Source organism: Vicugna pacos, chromosome 27 (assembly GCF_048564905.1).
Source record: "Vicugna pacos chromosome 27, VicPac4, whole genome shotgun sequence".
Taxonomy (NCBI): domain Eukaryota; kingdom Metazoa; phylum Chordata; class Mammalia; order Artiodactyla; family Camelidae; genus Vicugna; species Vicugna pacos.
In genome coordinates, this window is record NC_133013.1 from 18,771,036 (window position 1) to 18,795,440 (window position 24,405).

General features: G+C 39.8%; 1 protein-coding gene across 7 annotated transcripts; it reads left to right on the forward strand.

The window, feature by feature from the left end:
- Positions 1-23,302, forward strand: PRC1 (protein regulator of cytokinesis 1). 7 transcript variants are annotated; one of them, XM_072950801.1, is made up of 16 exons: positions 12-150; positions 634-819; positions 7,896-8,028; positions 8,255-8,377; positions 10,105-10,338; positions 10,413-10,583; positions 11,015-11,164; positions 11,467-11,614; positions 12,418-12,554; positions 14,836-14,931; positions 16,037-16,183; positions 16,385-16,495; positions 18,836-18,946; positions 20,017-20,193; positions 20,516-20,557; positions 22,122-23,302. In XM_072950801.1, the coding sequence occupies exons 4-16, from the start codon at positions 8,267-8,269 to the stop codon at positions 22,191-22,193; spliced, it is 1,707 nt and encodes a 568-aa protein (XP_072806902.1). In that variant the 5' UTR covers positions 12-150; positions 634-819; positions 7,896-8,028; positions 8,255-8,266; the 3' UTR covers positions 22,194-23,302. The 7 variants fall into 7 exon arrangements, with proteins under 7 accessions (XP_006198499.1, XP_072806900.1, XP_006198500.1 ...); XM_006198437.3 differs by lacking the exon at positions 634-819 and having other exon boundaries at positions 1-150; XM_072950799.1 differs by lacking the exon at positions 634-819 and having other exon boundaries at positions 1-150; positions 22,700-23,302.
- The last annotated feature ends 1,103 nt before the right edge of the window (positions 23,303-24,405 follow it).

Consider the following 24,405-nt stretch of genomic DNA (forward strand, 5'->3'; position numbering starts at 1 on the left):
TTTGAAATCCTGCAGAGGCCTAACGGCTCGCGGGCGGCGACCGGGAGCGAGCTCGCCGGCGCTTGCGGGTGGTTACTGTGCTCTGGCCCGCGTCGAGAAGGTCGGGGTCCTCGACGCCCGCCTGTTTGGAGCGTCCGTCATGAGGAGAAGGTGAGGGTTGAGGAGGAATCGAGGGGGCGCCGTAGGGAGGGACGCCTATCCCGGGGGCGCCGCCGGTGCGGGGTTCGAGAGGCCGCTCTCGGCCCGGGGTCTGAGTGTCACGTCAGCAGGCGCCCCAGTGAGGCTGGGAAGCGGTGAGCGGGCTTGGCGGTACGGAGGCCCTACTTGACGCACAGCTTTCCGGCGGCCGAGGGCTCCCGCAGGCCCCAACGCCCGGGTGCGGGAGGAGCGCAGGTGCGAGGGAGACGCGGTGGGGCCGGGAGGCTATTCGTGTCCCCAGCGCCCTGGGTGCTCGGCGGTCAGAGCCGGCTTGGGAGAGCCCCACCCTCCCCGCCCGCAAAGCGTCTCAGGTGCTGCTGCTTAGCACCGATGGCTTGTTCTAAGTCCTGAGTCTTTTACGGTCACAGTTCATTTTTCTTTAAATATAGTCGTTAAGTTTTTAATTTATCGTTTTTCGATGTATCTGTGTTACAGTGTTAACACTTTACTTGAATTGGAAAGATAGCTTGGTTTTTTTTGCAAGTTGAGAAACTCCGGTTAAAAGAATTCTTTGCCGGTTGTTGTAACAACTCCTCAAGCGGTGCTGGGAAAGGAGTGTCCAACTTCAAATCGGGACCAGCCACTTACCAGCCTCGTGATTTTGGGCAAAGATGTTGAATGGTCAGTTTGCTCATCTCTAAAATAATGTCAATGCATAGGGCTTTTGTCTTAAAAGCGATTCAAATGTTAGCCTTATTTTCGGAAAGTAGTGGGTGAAGCGTTGGATGATTCATTATTAAATAACTTGTTTTTGGTCAAACTGATGTATGGCTTTGTAAGGTTCTTTCTTCCATGGTTACTAATTCCAACCGTTCCTTTTCAAATGCTTGTTCTTGGGAGTTTGGGAGTGGAGTACAAATCACTGGTACCATTGGAACAGCAGATCTCAGGTATAAGGTTGCGGATTCCAAATATTAACTAAAAAACAGCTCATTTAAGCTGCTTTGGGTTTAAACAAATGACGTGTTCTGAGGACTAGTGAAGTTTTAAATGTCATTTTATAGGAAATTTACCCCAAGCTCATGAACAGTGTTTGGATTGTTCAGGCATCTGCTTTCAAGAGTGAATGAAGGAGGAAGAAAAGATAATTTTGGTTCGGCTGACAGATATAATTAGGCTTTAAAAGAGCAACTAGAATTACTCTACTAACAAAACCAGACTTTGGGGTAATCTGAATTTCAGGTATTCATATTTAAAAAGGACTATGAAAATATGCTTGAGAATGTCATGGTTATCAGATTGTTCACTGAATTAACCATTGGCTGTCGATTTCCTGAAGCATGTTATACAGAGGAGCTTAACAAAACTTCTCAGGAGGGCTTTAGGGAAAAAGTAGGACAGTGTATCAGTGGACTGCTGTCAGAAGGTAGGAAATTATTTAGAGGTCCATTTGCAGTATCTTCCAGTCTTAGTGACTTAGGTTCAAGAGAAAAAATAGGCCCTTTTTACAACTTTTGTATTCTTGGGTGGTATTCTTGTAAGCACACTTAGATTTTTGGTGATGTATTATTTAAAAAATCTCATATTTGCACCTTTTGGGGAATTACCTGAAACCAGGTAGCAAAGCGGTACATAATTGTATCATGATAATTATTATTCACAATGATTGTGCTGAGGCATCTTAAAATCATACAACTTTTTTGAAACATCAAGTTATTCGTTAAATGGTAATAAGTGGAGAGAAATCAAGCAGAGAAAGGTGTGGGGTAGGGGAGTTGCAGGGTTAAAGAGATTGGCCAGGAAAGGCCTCCCTGAGAAGATGATCTTTGAGAAAAGACCTAAAGGCAGCAAGGGGCAAGCCATGGGACATGTAGCAGAAGACAGTCTAGGTTGAGGGAATAACAAATGCCAATCGATGCCTGAGGTAGGATAGTGCTGAAATGAGCTAGGAGTCCAGTGTGACTGGAGAAGAGGGCTCTGGAGGCCTTTGTAAAGGCAGAGGCTTTTCCTCCAAGAGAGGGAATCATAGGAAGATTTTGAGGGCATGGAGCCTTGTGGCTCCTGTATAGACAATAAGCTTAGGGATGCCAAAGCAGAAGCAGGGAGACCAGTTAAAAGGCCAGGGGAGTAGTACAGGCAAGAGATAACAATGGCGACCTGGACCAGGGAGGTAACAGCAGAGATAGGGAGGAGTGAGAGTCTGGCTCTTCTGAAAGTATGGCTAATGGCAAGGATGTAAGAAAGAGATGTTGGGATGATACTAGGATTCAGTCATACAATTGGAATGTTGTCAATAGCTTTTTAAGTCTTTGAAAATTGAACTGTCATGAGAACAATTTCTAGAACATGTGGTAATTCCAAACACCCATTTTCCAACCAAATCAGATTTGTTTAAGTTATTAGCTCCAAAGGAGGGTTAAATTTTTCGTTATAACAAATTGTGTAAATACTGCTTCTAGTTGCCCATTTGCTGGAGTTTAGCAGTACATTTGCTGTATAGATGTTTGTCTTGGTTTTAACTGGATTTGAGATTATAAATTTTATCCTAATTTCATGTCATTTTATTTTGTAGAAGTAATTTGTTTGACTAAATGAATTAGTGATCATATCTAAGTTTTTCAATTAAGTCACAAATTTAAAACTTCAGATTATGTTCCAGATTTTTAAAAATAACAGCTTTATTGAGATATAATCCTCATACCGTACAATTCACCTAAAGTGTACAATTTAATGATTCTTAGTGTATTCATAGATTTATGCAACTATCACTGCAATGAATTAACATTTTTTATTATTCCTTTAAAAAACTCATACCCATTAGCAGTTAATCCTCTTTTTACACACTCCTCCACCCCCCTGAATCCCAGCCCTCAGCAACTACTAATCCACTTTTGTCTCTATAGTTTTGCCTATTCTGGATATTTCAAATAAATAGAATCATATGTCCTCTTTTGTGACTGGCTTCTTTCACTTGGCATAATGTTTTCAAGGTTTATTGTTAAGTATTATTCCATTGTATAGGTATATCATATATTCATTAGTTGATGGCTATTTGGGTTATTTCCACTTTTTGGCTATTATAAATCATGTTGCTATAACATTTGTGTACAAGTTTTGTGTGAGTATATGTTTTTATTTCTCTTGGGTAAATACCTAGGAATGGAATTGTTGGGTTGTATAGTAACTATTATGTGTAACTGTTTGAGGAACTGCTAGACTGTTTTCCGACTCTTCTGTACTATTTTACATTCCCACCAGCAGTATACAAAAGTTCTAATTTCATATCCATGCCAACACTTATTACTGTCTTTTTTATTATAGTCATCCTAGGGGCTGTGAATTGGTATTTATTTGTGGTTTTGATTTGCATTTCCCTGGTGGCTAATGATGTTGAACATCTTTGAATGTGCTTGTGGGCCATTTGTATATCTTTTTTGGAGAAAAAGCATCTATTCAGATGCTTTGCCTGTTGTGCCAGATTTTTAATTGTTGAGAAAAGTGATCACTTTACCTTCTAGATGTCTTACAGAGTTAGGCGGCACTGCCTGTAAATCTGTTGACACTATCTGAGAACTCATACATTCTTAAGGTGGGTAGAAGTTAGTAACATAGTGAACTTTTGGCAGGAATTCTAGGCCATTTGTTCTACATTTATTAGATAATTACTGTGCACTGGGGTAAAAGGAGGATGGATACAATGTGATGGTCCCTGCCCTGGAGTTTATGGTCTGCTGGCTGGGGGATGACTGTGAGGAATCTGCAGCTTTCCACAAGCAGGTGGAAGGTAATGTGCAGAAGAAAGGCTGTTCAGAAACCAAGAGCTACATGTGGTTGAGTGAGGGGGACTCTCCAGGGGACACTTGGCAAGTTCAGCTGGCTGGAGTTTTAGGGGTTGAGAGGTAGGAGGGGTTAAGTGACAGACTTGGAGAACAGTTTTAGAAGGCCCTTCCTTTGAAGGTGTTTGGTTATACTATGTTTCCTGAGGGTGGTGGGAAGCTGGAAGTTAAGCAGGAGCTTGATTGGATTTTATTTTCATGAGAACCTAGCTGTTATGTGGAGATTGGTGAGGACTGGAGATGGAAGGGCAACCAGACTGGAGAACAAAGGCTGTAGAGCATTCTCAGAAGGCGTGCCCCTCAGGACTGGCCCAGGCTGATCTGGCTCAACTCTAAGGCTTTGCAGACTGAATATTGGCCACAGTTTAGATCTTATAGGTTATTTTAAATAAAATGCTAAAATTAGGATTTTGACTTGTGCATTCTTTTGTCTTAAAAGTGGAGTACAAAGGGATTATTTGCCTGAGGAAGCACTTTAGTTAAATTTTGGTTAATTGAGATTAAATGACTTAATTACCTGTTAACATTTCTAAAATGAATGGAGAACAGTCAGTTCTTTTAAACACTATTCATTATATGGGTATTGATGCCATCTGGTAATTGTGCAAAAGCTTTTCTCTTACTAGGACAGGCAACCTTTAAACTGGATTTCTTGGCTAAAGAAATGTCTTGGGTGTAAATATATTAAAAACCTATGGAGAAACTGATGTCCTTGGTGATCTAAGCTGGTGATTCAGAACCACTGAATACCCTGAGACAGAAAAGGGGACAGTGAGAGCCTCTTGGCTCATCATTTGCACACAGAGCTTCAGTGACTTGTTCTTGGCCTCCCTGCTGACTGATAGCAAAGTGCATCCAGATTCTAGTTTCTCTGGCGCCAGACCTGTCTCTTTGTTATCCAGTTGTACCAAGAAAGGAGAGAAAATGTGTTCTTTAACATTGTATGAAGCAGATTAAGGGTTAGCATTTTTTAAGTAAAGTTTTTTTAAAGATGAACAGAAGGCACCCAGTTAAATTTGTATTCCAGATAAATAATGAATAATTTTTTTAAATAAACTTTTTGTAATTGAAGAATAACATACATACAGAAATGTATAAAAATCAAATGCAAAACTGATGGATTTTCACAAAGTATACATGGTATAACCAGCCCTCCTTGTGCCATTTCCAAAAGTCACCACCTCCAGGGACAATGACAGCCACTATTCTGACTTCTCAAAGCGAAGCTTAGTTTTGCTTGTTTTTGAACTTTGTATAAATGGAACCACATAGTGAAAGATGCTTGCGTTATCTGGCTTCTTTTGCTCAGATTGTTTTTCTTCCTCTTCCCCAACTTTTTGTTTTGTTTTTGTTTTTCTACATTAGTTATTTCTTTTACCTTTTTTTTCCTTGAAATTTTCAGTTGTAATTTACATACAGTAAAATTGACTCATTTTACTTGTACAGTTTGAGTTTTGGTCATTGTATACAGTTACATAATCCCCATCACCATCAAGATCTAGAAGCATTCCATCACCCTAAAGAAGTTTCCTTGTGCCCTTTTGCAGTTGATCCCCTGCCCTAATTTCAGGCAGCTCATTTGCTTTCTTCCTTTCGCTATAGTTTTGCCTTTTTAAAAATTTCATAAGATGGAATCACATAGTATGTAGTCTTTGTGTTTGACCTCTTTCATTTAGCATAGTTCAACATGAAGTTTCTGAGATTTATCCATGTTTTGTATTCATTTCTATATTATTCCATTGTAGGAATGTACTATTTTTGCATTCTATTGATGGACATCTAGGTTGTTTCTGCTTTCATGCTATTATGATTATGCTGCTTTGATCATTATGGTACATACAAAGGTACATATGTGTGCATTTCTGCTGGGTATGTATAGAGACATGGAACTGCTGGGTTCAGCTTTAGCAGATACTGTCAACAGTTTTTAAAGTGGTGGTATCAATTCACTCTCCAGCCAGTAGTATATGAAAATTTTGGCTTTTCTGTATCCTCACCAACACTTGATGATTATCTTTTTAATTTTAGCCATTCTGTAAGTTAATAGTTATAATTTAAGTACAACAGCAAAGCCACCTACTGAATGGGAGAAGATATTTGAAAACAATATATCTGACAAGGGGTTAATATCCAACATATACAAAGAACTTATACAGCTCAACATTAAAAAAAAACAATCTGATTTAAAAATGGCCAGAGCATCTAAATAGACATTTTTCCAAGGAAGACATACAGATGGCCAACAGACACATGAAAATATGCTCAGCATCACTAATAAAGGAAATAGAAATCAAAACCATAATGAGATATTCACCTCACACCTATCAGGATCATGTTATTAAAGACAACAAATAGCAAGTGTTGGCGGGTATGTGAAGAAAAGGCAACCCTTGTGCATTGTTCGTGGGAGTGTAAATTGGTGTAGCCACTGTGGAAAACAGTATGGAGTTTCCTCAAAAAATTAAAAATAGAACTACCGTATGATTCAGCAATTCTGCTTCTGGATATTTATCCAAAAAAAACCCAAAAACTGTAATGAGAAAAAATATATGCACCCCTGTGTTCATTGCAGCATTAATCATAATAGCCAAGATATGGAAACAACCTAAGTGCCCATCAATAGAACGAATAAAGAAGATGTGGTGTATGCACACACACACTCACAATGCAGTATTACTCAGCCATAAAAAAGAATGAAATCTTACCATTTCTAATAACATGGATGGACCCAGAGCATTATGCTAAGAGAAATAAGTCAGAGAAAGACAAATACTATGTGATTTCCCCTGTATATGGAATTTAAAAACACAAATCAAATGACAAAACATAACAAAATGTAAACATAATAAAAGATACAGAAAACAAACAGGTATTTGCCAAGAATGGTGGGGGGCTAAAGGGAGAGAAGAAATAGGTGAAGCAAACTTTCAGTTGCAAAATAAATGAGTCATGAGTATGAAATGTACTGTGTGGGGAATATAGTCAATAACTATATAATATCTTTATATGGTGCTTACTGTGGTGATCCGTTTGAAATGTATAGAAATACTGAATAACTATATTCTGTAACAGGAACAAACATAGTGTATAGGTCAATTATATTTCAAAAACAAACAAACACAAAAAAAAGAGATCAGAGGCTTAGGTAACCAGAGGCCTGGGGATGGGAGGAAAGGGAATTGGATGAGGGCAGTCGAAAGGTTCAAACTCCCAGTTATAAGTATTAGGGATGGAATGTACAACATAATAAATAGCACCACTGTATGTTATTTACAAAAGTTGTTAAGAGAGTAAATCCTAAGAGTATAATAAGAAAAATAATTTTTTTGTATTTCTTTTAATTTTTTTACCTATGTGAGATGATGTATGTTTACTAAACTTATTGTGATAATTCACTTCATGATGTATGTAAATCAAGTCATTATGCTGTGTACCTTAAACTTATACAGTGCTATATATCAATTATAGCTTAATAAAACTGGAAGGAAAAAATAAAGAACAGCAACAAAATCATGATAACTTGCCAGCTATTTTATAGGAGCTTCTCACCAGCAAATTCTGGTGTTAGGTGGAGGTTTTGTTTTACTGATATCTTTGTCTGGTTTTTCTTTAACAAAAGCATTTAAAATTCTTTATTGTACTGCCATAGGTAGAACCATTGATGAAAGTCCAGGTTCTGAGTATTATTCAGAAGACTGAACTTCCACAGTGTAATATGATACTGAATTTTGCTTTGCCAGTGTTGTGGTATTTGGAGGGAGAAGGAGAGGGGAGTAGTTAAAGATGAGTTAAACTGAAAGCTTGTTTTCAATTTGTTTTAGCCTTGAACCCACTGAGAAACTAGTTTGTTTAGTTCCTGAGAATACTGCTTTTAGTCTGGAGGCAGTAACTCATGTAGCGGGCTTCTCTTTTGCTTTTTAGTGAGGTGCTGGCAGAGGAGTCCATAGTATGTCTCCAGAAAGCCCTGAATCACCTTCGGGAAATATGGGAATTGATTGGCATTCCAGAGGACCAGCGGTTACAAAGAACTGAGGTTGTAAAGAAACACATCAAGGTGGGTTGAGTAGTACTGGTCTCTGTGCAGTGGGACAGGGGAGGATGTCGCTGTCTCATCGAAGATAGCATATAGAGTGACACTAGGGTATCACAGGCTCCTACTGATATTGTTTGTTTTTAAGTCCTTTCTTAAAAATTTGAAATTATGAGGGTTTTGCTGTTATTTGTTGTTTGAGGCCAATGAGAAACCGAAAACTTTTATGGGACTGTTTTCTGTCTTATAGGACCTCCTGGACATGATGATTGCTGAAGAGGAAAGCCTGAAGGAAAGACTCATCAAAAGCATATCCATCTGTCAAAAAGAGCTGAATACTTTGTGCAGTGAGCTACATGTCGAGCCATTTCAGGTACACAGCAGGGTGTCAGGGGATCCTGCTTGGGTCTGAGATTTAGGGAAGAACTTTGACTTAGGGCTGCAGGTGGGAAGTTTCCTCATAAGGCTGACACTGGACATGAGAAATGGGGAAAACGTGCTGCCTAGTTACTTGGTTCCAGCAAAGTAATTTTCACTTATGTAAAGAGTTGCCCTGTTGAGAGGTGAATAAAATTTATAGGACATGTAACTGCAGCAATAAGTGTTGCAATGCTTTAATCAGAAACAAGCTTCCTCTTACTATCAGTTTGTAGGGCATAAAATTTTTTTTAACTCTGAGCTAGGCATAGATGATATCATTCCATTCTTCTCTGAAAGAAAATAAAAAGGGCTACCTATGAAACAAAAGTGACCAGTGATATAAGGAAAAGTTACCCAGAAAGCCTGCCTTTGTGGTTTTTTTTCATATCCAAAGCTACACACCACTGAACCAGCCAGAATGGCCATGAGAAGAAATGTCTCCGCAGCTGGAGTATCAGGAAAGCATAGTCAAATTCAGAGTGTGCCATGTTTATCTGTGTACCTTGTTGTACTGTAGTCCAGCACATTAGGGCTTGAATGAGGACACCAGCAAGCATGGCATGAATGACAGGAGCCCCAAAACATATTCCTGATTAGAACCAGTAAAAACTGTGTTGGGAACATAAAAATAAAGACAGAAATGGAACTTGGAAAGGTAATTAGAATAGATGTAGTGCAGGGACAGCATGTGATGGCTAATGAGGTACTAATAAGGTCTCCAGTCCATCTCCCTGTTACAGGAAGAGCTGCCTGGGTATCTAGATGGAGTCAGCCTAGGAGGAAGAGTCTGCCTTTAAAGGTTAAAGATAATTCGTATCTGCTAGCCAAGAGTAATCAGGCTGACTGTGACATCAGTTGAGTTTTCTGAAATCAACATAAATGATATAAAGATCATTGATTTTGGATAAAATAGTTTCTTTCTTTAGTCTTTTTTTTTTAAACCTTTAATGTGAAATTGGATAACAAGTTGGGAATACAGTGGTACATCTCCCTTAAATTACATCACAGTTTTTAGTTCACCAATGTTGAATGAAATTCATAGGACATGTAACTGCCTCTTTTTTGTTATTGTCATTTTCCCTTTTTTTTTAAATTAACACCATTTAAAAAATTTTTTTTGTGGGGGGAGGTAATTAGGTCTATTTATTTATTGAGGTGCTGGGGATTGAACCCAGGACCTCGTGCATGCTAAGCATGCACTCTACCACTGAGCTATACCCTCCCCCCAACTGCCACTTTTTTTCCTTCTGCTTATCAGTTAGGAGAAGAGCAAGGAGTACTAAATTTATTTTTATTTGTTAGGTAATGTTTTTAGGATTATTGGGATAAGCATTTAGTTATGAGCTAAATATACTACAATCCCGAGTACCTCCATTTAAAAAATTAAAAAATAAATAAATAAATAAACCTAACCCTCCCAAATAAATAGAAATAAAATGGTAAAATAAAAAATAAATAAATATACTACCCTATAGCTAACTCAAAGCAAGCTTTCCAACCAATTTTTACCTCTTGTTAAAGTGTCCTAGTACCTTTCCATAATGGAGACCTTCCTTAGGGGACCCTCTTTGTGCCATATTCTATTATCTTTGAATTGACTTATTTGTAAGTTAAAGTAAAAATCTGTCATCCTAGCCCACTTCCACTTGAACCTTAACAATGGTACCTTGTCTCATACAGGAAGAAGGAGAGACAACTATCTTACAACTAGAAAAGGATTTACGCACTCAGGTAGAACTGATGCGAAAACAGAAAAGGGAGAGAAAACAAGAACTGAAACTACTTCAAGAACAAGATCAAGAACTGTGTGAAATTCTTTGTATGCCCCACTATGACGTCGACAGCACCTCAGTCCCCAGCTTAGAAGAGCTGAGCCAGTTCAGACAACATGTGGCAACTTTAAGGGAAACAAAGGTATGCTTACATTCATGTTTCCGTAAAGCTATTTGATTTTCCTCTAGGTATCTTGTAATCATTTTCTTTTACAGGCATCTAGGCGTGAGGAGTTTGTCAACATAAAGAGACAGATCATACTGTGTATGGAAGATTTAGATCACACCCCGGACACAAGCTTTGAAAGAGATGTGGTGTGTGAAGATGAAGATGCCTTTTGTTTATCTTTGGAAAATATTGCGACACTACAGAAGTTGCTACGGCAGGTAATGTCTGCTCATATTATGGCCTGGGATCTCCATAATATCTGGCAATTTGAGAAAACTGACAGTTTTTTCCTTTGTTAAAGATAATGAGATAGTATTGTATGATGTACAACCTTGATTTATTTTTAAACAAAAAAGCCTTAATTCATATATAGCTCTAAGGATATAAAATTGAGACTATGGATGAAATAGTAATAGTTATTTGAATTAGCTTACTGTTTAATTGAAAAAAAATATTTTAATTAAAAATTTGAATTCTAGTCCTTGGGGATCTTTCCATAATGACAGCCTTATGGTTTGTTTTCAGAAGTCGTGAAAACACACCTCTTCACAATTTTGTAAAAGTGCTTCTCCATGTGGGTACAGACGTAACCTGTGGGAGGTCTCTGTGCTGCTGACTTTTGTGTAACTGCTGGCTTTTCTTGCTACAGCTGGAAATGCGAAAATCACAAAATGAAGCAGTATGTGAGGGGCTGCGTGCTCAGATACGAGAGCTCTGGGATAGGTTGCAAATACCTGCAGAAGAGAGAGAAGCTGTGGCCACACTAATGACTGGGTCAAAGGCCAAGGTCAGGAAAGCGGTAAGAAGCCCAGAGGGTTCCGGGTCAGCATTTGGTGTCAAGTCTGATTTCTTTACCAGCTTCAGCGGTGAGTCAACCTGTTTTTAAGACAAGCATCAGGAAAGGGTGGCAGTAGCCTGCTCATCTTTTATTTTCTGTGTATGTTTCTTAGGTTTTTGATTCTTGTGATATCGTATAAAGTGTTGACTTACCTCTGTGGTTTTGTATTGTAATTTTATTAAAAGAGGGGAAAATTTTTTGCAAATGTATATGAATATACAAGTATGTATGACAGGCACCTCTAATAGATCTCTTTGTTTCAGCTACAATTAGAAGTGGATCGGTTGGAAGAACTGAAAATGCAAAACATGAAGAAAGTGATTGAGGCAATACGAGTAGAGCTGGCTCAGTACTGGGACCAGTGTTTTTATAGCCAAGAGCAGAGACAAGCTTTTGCCCCTTACTATGCTGGTTAGTACAGAAGCGTCGCTCTTCTTGTGGCCTGCTCACTTGCCTTTTACAAGTGTGGACATTCACCAGGAAGTAGTTCCTCTGCTGAACAGATACAGCTACCTTTTCAAGCCATTTAGCATAAATTGCCATTCCTGTTCAAATAAGTATTTGCAAATACTATTGGGAAATAAGAGATCTCTTGGTTTCTGAAGCAGTATATCACTGTAGCCAGTAGTTGTGAAGCTCAAGTTTATCAGGTGCTTACTGTATGCCAGGTGCAATGTCAGACTCTTAGCAGGATTGTCTCACTTCATTCTCATGTCAAGAGATGAGACACTGAGGCACAAAAATGTTAAACAACTTAACCCAGAGACACACAGCAGGTAAATGGCAGAGCCCACATTTGAGCCTGTGGAGCATGACTCCCGGGCCAGTGGAGTTCTAGTCTGACCTGAACTGAATGTAAAGATGATGCTGTCTTTACTAAGTTCAACATTTTTCGACGTATTCTGTGACTCAGCCCTCTATTGGGCAGGGTAGAAAGGAAGAATGTGAAAGAAACCTAAGACAAAGCAAGAGATGACACAGAGTTTTGAGAATCTTAGTCTTTTTAGTCCACACCCTAGTCCTTTAGCCTCTAGTCCCACCAGGTTGATGGTGGCAACCCTGGCTTTTATTATGCACAACATATACTTACTCATGTATCATTTTTACTATAAAAAAGAAAAATCTGTTTCCATTTCAGAGGATGAGGGATTAGTAAATTGGGATACTAAATACTAGAGGAAGTTTTTGAAACTTACTGGGCCTATATCTTGCAGAGGACTACACAGAAAATTTGCTCCAGCTCCATGATGCCGAGATTGTGCGGTTAAGAAACTACTATGAGGTTCACAAAGAACTCTTTGAAGGTGTCCAGAAGTGGGAAGAAAGCTGGAGGCTTTTCTTAGAGTTTGAGGTATTGCCCTAGATTTTGTCTGTTTTCCTTAGAGTACAGTGAAGTGTTAAGAAAGCATCCTCTGTATAGAGTCAAAGGCCTGTTTCTTTTGCTGTTTACCAGCCTTCTAAAACTCTGTCTTTATCATTAAGTCTGTGAATTACTGCTCACACCCATCTGTATTTGTCAAGCTTATATGCAGAAACATATAAGAGAAAAACCCAAAATTAATGCCTTCAGTAAGGCTGAAGTTTCTTGCATAAAGGAGGTCTAGAGGTGGGCAGTTCAGGGCAGGTATGGCCGTTCCACAGTCAGTGGGGTCCCAGGCTTCTCCAGCTTATAGTTCCTCAACCACTAAGGGGTGGGTCTTGTCCTCAGGTTCAAGGCGGCTCAAGCTCCCACTGAAGTGTTTCCAGCAGCGTGGTAGAGGAGGGAACACGGAGGCATTGCCCCTCCACCTGCTCTAAGGGCTTTTCCCAGGCTCTCTTCACAGCATCTATGCTGAAGTGCCACACCAACTGCTGGCAAGTCTGAGAGAAGTGCTACTGCAGATAAATTCAGGTTCTGTCACTAAGGAAGGAGAGAATGAATGTTGGGACAGGCAACTAATATTCTGTACTCTTCAAACTTTTGCTGTTTCCTTAGAAAATTGCCTGGGTTTTAGGGCACGTTTGTGTACTCTGAATTCCTTTTCTTCTCATAGACTTAGCATGATTTTAGAGTTCAGAGCTGGGACTAGGATGAGACAAGTGAGGAACCTCGGGCATGAAATTCAGGGAGACCCATTTTCAGGTTCATACTTCTCCCTGTTAGAGCTTGAAGGGGCTTTTAGAGAATCCTGAGTTTCAAATTCCTTCAAGTTTACAGGTGAGAAACTAGGACTCAGAAGTAGAGAGAACTGTATGAGAGCTCATAGCTGTTGAAGAACAGGTGTTCTAGTTCTCAGTTACTACTTCTGTTTGAAAGCGAGGAGGAGGAGTAAAAGTCAACGAAGAGCTCAGCCACAAAAAGAATGACGTTTTGCCATTTGCAGCAACATGGATGGACCTATATAGGGTATTATGCTTAGTGAAATAAGTCAGACAGAAAGACAAATACCGTATACTATTACTTACATGTGGAATCTAGAAAATAAGACAAACTAGTGAATGTAACAAAAAAGAAACAGACTTACAGATATAGAGAACAAACTAGTCGTTACCAGTGGGGAGAGGGACGGGAGGAGAGGCAGTGTAGGAGTAGAGGACTTAGAAGTACAAACTACCATGTATAAAATAAATAAGTTACAAGGATATATTGTACAGCACTGGGAATAGTGGCCAATATTTTATAATAACCAAAAATGAAGTATAACTTTCAGAAACTGTAAATCACCATGTTGTATGCTTAAAACTTCCATAATAATGTAAATCAACTATATCTCAATTAAAAAGATACACACACACACACACACACATACATACATATATATATACATATATAAAGCCAATAAAGAGCCAAATAAGCAACCCTTGTTTACATGCCAGTATTTAAGAAAAAAGAAGAAACTAATTACCATTCTCTTTAGTTATTGCTTATAAGCAGTTACCAATCAAGTAGTCTGGAAGGGAAACAATTTCTTTAAGAGATTGGCCCCCAAATTGTCAAGATTGTTTCTAAACTTTTCTGATTATCTGTACTTATTTTTGAGTGTATTTCACCTAATTTATATTTATAAATTATATGCTTATATTACTATTCTCGTATGCTGTACACACTATAGAATAACAAAAAAGAAGAGTTAAAAAGAATAAGAAGCCCAGCATTTTACATTTTTTGTCCATTTTGTGAGGGTTAATTTCATAGAAAGCAGATTATCTATGAACTCCATAACTGAGTACGTTTAAGCTGCGTCGTCTCAATATGCTAGAAGTGAGTGAGCAAGTAGGGGTGCCACCACCAGGGCCTCTGAGTGGAGACCTCTGCCTCATCCCCCACATACTCCATTTCCCGTCGGAGACATCTGAACCAGTAAAGGGAGCAGTGAAATTGTGCAATAAGTATTAAAGCTTGTCTTACTTTTTAGATTAAAAAGGAAACAATAGTTTTCCTGTACCCTCAGTGTATGATCTTACATATGCCCAGGAGTGCTCACACCCCACTCCCTCCTTAGAAAGCCATTTCTCACTGCGAAGAGTACATGGAATGCAGAACTCTGAAGTTTTCTTAATGATATGTCTCCATTTATGAGAGAGGATTCTTAGCAGAAGTGATTGATCTGACAGTCCAGGGTTTACTCTAATTTAAAATGTATTTTTCACAGAGAAAAGCTTCAGATCCAAGTCGATTTACAAATCGTGGAGGAAATCTTCTAAAAGAAGAAAAGCAACGAGCCAAGCTCCAAAAAACACTCCCTAAGGTAATCCAGGGACAACACCAGATAAGAATTTTTGATACTTGGCTACAAAATCCTCACTTCTTGTATACCCTGTGGTTTAAATCATTTTGCCCTAAAACTGTCTTCACTTCCAAAGTTTAGGCAAGGATAGTAAGTATATACTGTGCCTTCCTAGTATAAGCAACTGAATATCCAGTTTTATTAGCTTTTTAGGGCTACCATAACAAAGTACCAGAGACTGGGTGGCTTAAACAACAAAAATTTATTTTCTTACACTTCTAGAGGCTAGAAGTCTGAGATGAAGGTGTCACCAGGGTTTGTTTCTTCTGAGGGAGGACTTTCTTCTGGCTTACAGGTGGTTGTCTTCTCCCTGTATCTTCACATAGTCCCCCTTCGTATGTGTCTATGTCCAAATTTTCTTTTCTTATAAGGCCACCAGTCATGTTGGATTAGGACCCACCTTATTGACCTCATTTAACCTTAATTACCACTGTATCCAAATAAAGCCACATTCTGAGGTACTGGGAAATAAGACTTCCTACATACGAATTTGGCAGGGGACGTAATTCAGCCCATAACACAAGATAACCTTCTGAGAAAGTGCTTTGGACTTATTACTATTCTCTACTTTAATAATAATAATAACAATATTTAGCATTTATCAAATTAAGTGCCAGGTACTATTTCAGAGTGCTTCCTGTTTATTAATTCATTTAATCATCATAACATTTTTATGAGATTGGTATTTCCATTTTTACAGATGAGGAAACTGAGGCACTGAGAATTTAAGTAACTTACCTACCTTTTCACAGCCAGTAAAAGGCAGATTCTAGATTGGAACCCAGATAGTGCTGCTCTTAGTGCATACTGTCTCCTTAACGTTGTTGGTCTTCCCCAGTGCTGCCTCCAGCTTCAGGCATCAAAACCTTAGTGGTCAATTCTGGGTTCTTGCCTTTTCCCACCTTCATGTGTATTATGAATGAACCATCCCGAGACTTTAACCTGTTCCCACGTGGGTCCAGTTACCTGAGTCATACTAATGATACGCTGGGGAGAGGGGAGGCATTCTTTGGGCTTCACAACCAAAGATTTGAAGTAATTAACTTGTCCTTGTTTCTGGTCTCAGCTGGAAGAAGAGTTAAAGGCACGGATTGAAATGTGGGAGCAGGAGCATTCAAAGGCATTTGTGGTGAACGGACAGAAATTCATGGAGTATGTAACAGAACAGTGGGAGATGCATCGATTGGAGAAGGAGAGAGCCAAGCAGGAAAGAGTAAGTGAACCCAATTTGGGAAGATAATGAGTGAGCAGCCCAGCATCTCTGCCAGGGCTCTAGGTTGGTTGAAGAAGTCATGGCAGCTCTTTTCATTTCTGGGCGCAGGGACTTGTACTAGATTTCTGGCCCTGCCTCTGCCCCTATCCCAGACTTGTTCTCCTTCTGGGATTTATCACTGTTGCTCTGACTTTCACACAGCAACTGAAGAACAAGAAGCAAACAGAGACAGAGATGCTCTATGGCAGCGCTCCGCGAACACCGAGCAAGCGACGAGGACTAGCACCTAGCACGCCGGGCAAAGTGCGCAAGGTAAACACGAGACCCCATGAGCCGCCATGTACGAGGCATTTTTGAGGCTATGGCTCTTGCCCATCTCTTGCCTTCTGTCCTGCAGAGATGGGAAAGGGTTTTTCTAGCCTTCCAGGTTGAGTCCATTTTAGAGAGTTTAATCCTGAGTAGTGGCTTGACAGCAACAGTCAAGGAGTGGCCAGCTTTGATGTGTGCCAGTTTTTGAGGCTGGATTAAACTAAGAGGGCCATACCTGTCAACATTTTATAATGACAAAATCCTTCAGAGGTTCAGCCTATAATTCCAACAAGTGACCATGGCACTATGTGAAAGCAGCCTTTGTGCTTAGGAAATGGAATACCTAATACTCTTTAATCTCTAGGGCAGGAAATCAGGGAGTTCCTTCCTTATTTCCTCTCTGATAAATGAAGGGGAGCATTATTTTCCTTTTTCTTCCTCAACTCATATTTTATAATGTATTAAAAATATTTAAAAAATTACCCATAATGTAACTCCAAGAGAACCATTGAGAATATGTGTTTTTCCTGCTTTTGTAAAAAAACTTTTAAAAATAGTGTATTTTTACAAAGTAGAGATCACATATATAATTTTGATTTCTGCTTTTTTCCCTACTTGGTATTGGTTGTGATTTTTTTTTTTCATAGCACCAAACTGTCTCCAAATACATGCTCATTATTCACTGCCTATTGTTTTGACATAATGCCATTTATTAAACTAGTTCCCTATTGTTTAATATTAAGTAGTTAATTTTTAATTTTTATTTATTTTTTTATTATTTTTTAAGTAGCTAATTTTTTATTATGAAAATAGTGTGACAAATTTTTTAAACGTGTTATAATATTTAACTCTAGAAAGGTTTGCATTTTCATTAAAAGTTTGAGGATCTCTATACTAGATGCTGAGAATACAAAGATAAGTGAGGCAGCCCTGGCTTTCAGGAGTGCTGCATTAAGACACGTCTGCAGTCGTGGCTGCACTAACCATTCAGTCTGTGACACCAGAGTGGTTATCACAGGTTATGCCTCCAGTGGCAGTGCCTCACTGTTACGGCGGCTCCAGTCTTTGCCAACATGTGGTATTTTCAGAATTTAAAGTTTTTGCCCATCTGATGAGTGTGAAGTAATATCTCATGATTTTAGTTTACAATTTCCTAATTACTAGTGAAGTTGAACCTTTGCCCTGTTCATTAACCCAGTTCTGGATTTTCTTTGCTGAGAAAATTTTTGAAGCTCTTTTTTTTGGAACATTTGTCTCTTTCTTACAAGTTTTGTAAGACTTCTTGTGTATGTTCTTGTCGGCTATGTTACAATAGCTTTTCTCAGCATTTTTATGTCTTCTGTATCTTGTCTTTTTACTGTTTATAGTATTTTGTTGATGAACAAAAAGTTCTTAATTTTAATACAGTGAAATGCTTTCATTCTGTTTTCCCTATGGCTTGTACTTCTTGTACCTTGCAAATAATCTATGACCTAAGACCACAGAGGTACTTTCCTATGTTGGATTTCTTAGTTTGTGTCTTGTATTTGAATAGTTTTGCTATCCCACTGAAGGTTTTTCATCTACCTAGAGTTTTTCTAATTAAAAAAAAAAAAGCTTACAGCTCTACTGAGTAAAATTGACACATAATATTTAAAGTGTACACGTTAATAAGCTGTGTCATACGTATACACCTTGAAACCATCACCAGTATCAACAGAGTGAACATACTTTCACACCCAAAGTTTCCTTTTACCTCTTTGTATTCCTTTGCATCCTTTACCCCAGCCACCACCCTGACCCACTCCTGGCAATTGCAGCTTTGCTGTGTAACTGTTGATTAGTTTGCATTTTCTAACATTTTCTGTAAACAGATAGACTCATACAGTATGTATACTTTAATGTCTGGCTTCTTTTATCTGTGTTGTTGCATATATCAGTAGGTTACTCCTTTTTATGGTTAAGCAGTTTTCCATTGGAGGCATATACCACAATTTGCTTATCTAGTTGCCTGTGTTGATGGATACTTGGTTTCTTTTTAGTTTTTTGGCTGTTACACATAAAACAACTATAAATATTTATGTGTAAGTCTTTGGATATATGCTTTCATTTCTCTTGGGTAAATACCCAGGAGTGATATGGCTAGGTCATTTGATAGGTGTCTGTCTAACTTTTAGAAGCAAAATGGTTGTCCATTTACACTTCATCTGCTGGATGGAACTTTCAGCACTTTTCACAGGTTTCCCGGAAGCTCTTCACCATGAAAACAATCTTAGACTGCTTCCCATTCTCAGTTCTCTGTAGTGTAGGGATGGGTTGCTACGTATGTTATCTCACATCATTAACCTCTGCTTTTCTCCATAGCTGAACACTACCACCATGTCCAACGCTACGGCCAACAGTAGCATTCGGCCTGTCTTTGCGGGGACAGTCTACCGCTCCCCTGTGTCTCGACTTCCACCTTCTGGCAGCAAGGTTAGTATGCTCTGCGTACAGGCACATCCCCAGCACTGCCCCAACCTATGTACTCCAGGGCCTGTTGGGAGGAATGATATTGAATAACATCCTGTGGACTGAGAAGGAACTTTGAGACCAAAAAATGAAGCAGGCAACTCCATAAAGTGCAATTATGAAGTTTATTGTGGGTAATTTACCCACAGGATTGGGCCAATGATCCAAAGGCATTAGCAGCTGTACGCCATGCTGAAGGGGGAACAGGGGGATTTAAAAGGGCCAAAGCTAAAAACAGCATCTAATGACTAGGGAGAGGCACATCTATACTGACAGGAACCAGGCAGTTTTCCTTCTCTCAGGGTCTTATGACCATTAATCATGTGCATCAGCAAAAGACATTCTTCTAGTTTCCATACCAGATGAAGGCAAGGGTCAAAGTTGGTAAGGAACTTATCTGGCTTGGGCACATTCCTTGTGAGTAGGCTAGAGCTGTCAGGCAAAAGACAGAGCGGGTAGGACTGCAGGCATCAGATGTAGCTGACAAAAAGGAGTCAGTGTGGTTCAGCTACACAGGGCCCCACCTACTTGTTCCAGTTTCTAAGATCCCTGGATTCGGTTATCATTGAGATGCTGAGAGTTGACAGATGTAAGCTAGCTAATCTGTCAAAACCTAAATGAGAGAAAGAAGAGCATGGTCATTCTAAGCCCCACTAGTATCATGGGAAGCACTGGGGATGTGACTGGGAAACTGAAGAGCAGGTGGTGGTCTCTGTAGGCTCAGTTCAAAGCCTGGTCTTCAGTCCCTGCATGTGGGTTCTAGCCCAGTGACACTGGATCACTAGACCCAAATACTCTTGCACAAGGAGAGGGGTAGTGGGGGAGTATATGCTAAAATGTGTTCAGTCTTACAAGTATTTTACAGACTACACACAAGATAGGTGTTCTGCAAATCATTAAGAATTTGGTTTTCTTAAACTAGAAGTATAGGATTACAGACACTTGAATAATATAAAGATGGTATCCAGCCTTTGACAGCTAGTGTGTGTGTAGTCATTATAAGGTTGATACATTGATCTTTCTTTCCTCTATAGCCAGTCCTCACTTCCACCTGTTCGGGGAAAAAAACACCTCACAGCATCAAGCATGGAGCCAACAAGGAGAACCAGGAACTCAATGGCAGCATCCTCAGCGGTGGGTACCCTGACTCGGCCCCCCTCCGACGCAACTTCAGCATTAATTCTGTTGCCAGCACCTATTCTGAGTTTGCGGTAATTCACCTTTTCTAATATCTACCAGTCTCTGGGGAGCACACAGTTGGGGCAGAGTGGGTATCTTCCCAAGGGCACCCAGGCTATTAGTTAGGACAGTTCTTTGGAGGCTGAGAATCCCTTTCCTGCCTTGACCATGGCATGAGGTGGGGGTGGTTTGAGGTGGGTAAATAGGAAGATGGCAGCAGCAACCAGACATTTAACCCGGACCCTTCTGCTTAAGAAATACCATTCCCTGGCTGCAGGAGGTGACCCTTGTAATCACTGCCCTGGTGCTCTCTTGGTGGAGTTCTTGGTAATTGTCTTAATTCTTTGTTCTTAGAAGGATCCGTCCCTCTCTGACAGCTCCACTGTTGGGCTTCAGGTCTGTATGGCAACCCCTGCATGTCCCATGTCCCTTTTCCAAACTGATCTGTCGTCTGCTGGCTTCATTCCCATCTAGGCACAGGGCTACACTAACCAATAATCTCAGCTGTACTATCATAAATTTTTTTTTAAGAAAGCAGTAGTTCCTAATACAGATTTCAAAAATGGTAAATATCTGTTTTAGTTCCCAACAGACTAACCTGCTGATTAACTTGTTCAGACTTGAATTGGATTCTCAGCCCCACCTAAAAGTCAGGCAAATTTTTTTTAATCATGTTATTTCACAACAGAAAACCTTCACCCTCCCCAGCTGTGACATTAAAGGCCTCCAATGTGCTGGAAAGAATAGAGGCCCCATCACGTGGGGAGGGCCCCAGCTGTGTGCTGCCTACGAGGTTCTTGGCCTGTGTGCTGATTATTTCCTGGAGTATATATATCTTACTAACCCCTCGGAGCTGAATTGCCAACTTTCTGTCTACTCTGAGCTAGCCATTGCTCATTTCTTTGCCTTTGCCTGTTTCTACCATATTAAGCTGCTAATTTAGCATATATATGAGTCACTAGAAGAGTATTTTTTTCCCACAATGCTCTTTGGCTCCTAGTAACCTACTCCATATTTGCTGACACTTAACTGTAGTGCTGTTTCCTTAACAATGTCTGTTCTCACTTCCCTCAGTGTCTTCCTACTGAGTGGTGAGGCTGCCCTTCACCCTTGGGAAGGATACTGAGTTTAAAGCCTAGGGTGTCAACTCTCTTGCTACAGTGATGGAGAATGTGACAGCTGCCCAAGGCTACAGCTCATTTTGAGCAATGAAGCTAGCTTCATATTCTGTTACTTTTCTCAAGTTACTTAACTGGTGTGGTTCTGCCTATAGAAGTGGCTGCTTGTCAGTCTGGCTAGCTGACTGCTGGACAAAGTCTAGCTTTCTCTTTTCCATTTTTTCAGCCAAGTCCCATTTCCTCCACTTGGGGCTTAAATGTCTGTTTACCTCTGGCTGGGACTGGGGGAGATTCTTCTGGTTTTGTTTGCTATAGCTGGTAGACTCTGCCAGGCAGCACTGAAGCCAACAAACTAACCTCTACTAACATCTGTCTTTCTCAGTGATCATTCATGCTCTGTCTTCTACTTCTATACCATGTGCTCCAGCATGAGATCAAATCACCAGCAGGTTATAAGGCCCTCAGCCCCAGGGATTGGTAGATATATGCTCTGGCCCATTGTTTCATAAAGGGCTCAAAAGAGCAAAGCTTATTGCCTATCTAGCTTGACAACTCAGTACTTTGTGAAGTATAAGGGATTTCTCTTCTATAAGGTTTTATAGAATGTACTGGCTGAGGAGAGGGGTCAAGGGCATATGTGCACACGCTTATCTGACTAATATAATGGTGCTCAGAGGCCCTCACCTTTTGTTCCTAACACAGCCTGTGCTGGGCTAGGGACCACTGTCTTAGACAAACAGCCCTCAGAGGGCCTTATGTTGACACTTAACCCATGTTAACAAGGGTGGGGCATGCATGAACTGGGGGCAGTACTGCCACTGATGTTACTTATTTTTCAACAGCGAGAACTTTCAAAGGCTTCCAAATCTGATGCTACTTCTCGAATCCTCAATTCAACCAACATCCAGTCCTGAGAAGCCCTGATCAGTCAGCCAGCTGAGGCTTCCCGTGCCTAGACTGGACCTAATTATACAGGGGTGGTTTAATGTTTCTTCAGCGTAGGTGTGCTTGAGAGCCTAGACAAGTTCCATTTCCATGGGCCTAACTTACAGAAGTGAATGAGTTACAGGTGAAAGTCCAACATAGGGCTTAGTGGGTCCTTAGATACTTGGTTTTATTTTGACTCAAGAAATACATTAAAACTTAGTTCCTAGCAGTAAGTGTAAATTTTAGCAGATGAACCTAATTTCTTTCCCTACCCCGTATTCTACTTGCTAATGCACATCAAGGGCTTATTACATATACTTCACCATTGTATAGGAAAATGATTGTGCCCAGCCCTGGGGTATGGGACATGAAGCAATTTTTGGCTCATACACTTATAATTAGCAATTAACATCTTTTTTGTTTAGGCATGTTCAATTAATGCTATAGCTACAATAGCTTTGCCCTCACCTAAAGGCCTTTCCCCACCACACAGGCCAGCCTTCCTCCTGATGAAGATGTCTGTGTGTCAGAACCTGGGATGGCCTAACTCACTGCCAAAGAGGTGACAGGGAAGCTGGGAGCACCTTTGTTAAATTGTGTACAGTTCTGTTATATAGGGCACTGCCCTTTGTTGGGGTATGTGGATGAATACACATGCTTGTCTGAACTCTACTTCAGTTTTCCTCTGGGTCCAGTTCCCCGATCCCTGTGCCCCTTATGCCTGAGTTCTTGTACCCCTCTCCCTTTGCCAGCCATGTTGAGAGGCTGGATGGGTTGGGCCATTTGTCGTGGAGAGCTGGAACTTTGCACATGTCAGTACTGGGGAGTTGTTCCTGCTTTAGCGTCCACGATGAGGCTCCTTCTTTACCTACCCTGCCGATCACTACTGTGCTCCCCAAAGCACTAGTATTTATTCTTCTGTCTGCCTGCGCCAGTACTACTGTCAGCACATTGAATGGTTCTCATAGCTTAACCAGTGTGGATTTGGTCTGCATCAGCCATGCTGTTTAGTCGTACATATACATGTCCTGATTTTAAAATATAAATATATTCTTAAAAATAAATTAAAATGTGTATACTTGTGTTTCAAAATGTATATATTGTGGTATGTTTTCATTTTTTTCCCCAGATCACTTTTTGGTTGGTTTTGTCTGGAAAACAAAAGATTAAAATGACATACAAGAAATTTTTAGTTGGGAGGATGATTTTCATTCTTCTGTATATTTCTAAAGAACATCTTATTCTGAGAAAAAAAGTTTTTGAGAGGAATAAAAAGCCTGACTCCTGATGTACAGAGGCTGAGGTACTATTAGGAAACTTCTGGTTTCATTGCTATTTGTCATTAACAGGACTGGCTTTAATAGGGTTAGGCAGCCTGGCTTTTTTTTAAACCACCTTTATATTTATTATAAAACATACTTAACCTGTATACGCTGATAAATTCTGACATATCTACCTGTGAGAAACCATTAAGTTTCATCAAATCAAGTTACTGAACATAACTGTCACCCCCAAAAGTTTCTTCCTGCCCCTTTGTAAGTCCTCCCTTCCATCCCCACCCCGTCACCACTCTGCTTTCTGTCACTATAGAGGAGTTTGCATTCTCTAGAGTTTCATATAAGTAGAATCATGTAATGTATGAAAGTACGAATTTCTGTATATCTTCTCCAACACTTGGTATGGTCAGTCTTTATAATTTTAGCCATTTTAGTTGATGTGCAGTGCCGTCTCGTGGTAACTTGTGCTTCCCTAATGACTGATGATGTTGAAAATCTTTTCACTTGCTGCTTTGCCATCATTCTTACCTTTGGTGAAGTACCTATTCACTATTTTTGCCCATTTAAAAAACTGAGTTGTGTTCTTACTGTTGAGTTTTGAGAACTCTATATTCTACAACTCCTTTTATCAGATGTATGTTTGCAAAGATCTTGTCCCTGTCTGTGGCCTCTCCTTTCATTCTTTTTTTTTTCTTGTTAGTATAACTGATGTAAAACATTAATTTCAGGCTTTCATTCTTAGTGTGTTTGAAGAGCAGAGGTTTAATTTTGATGAAGTCCATTTGTTCTTTGGATTGTGCTACTGTTGCTTTAAGATATCTTTGCCTAACCCAAGATGATGAAGACTTTCTCCTAGAAGCTTAAAGTTTAGATTTTACATTTATGTCTGATCCATCCATTTTGGTTCTATATGTATCTATCT

Bases quoted from the DNA above. Each gene is read 5' to 3' on its own strand.
- PRC1 (XM_006198437.3), top strand. The intron at 8,029-8,254 runs GTGGGTTGAGTA...TCTGTCTTATAG, and splicing joins TTGTAAAGAAACACATCAAG to GACCTCCTGGACATGATGAT. The intron at 12,555-14,835 runs GTATTGCCCTAG...TATTTTTCACAG, and splicing joins GGCTTTTCTTAGAGTTTGAG to AGAAAAGCTTCAGATCCAAG.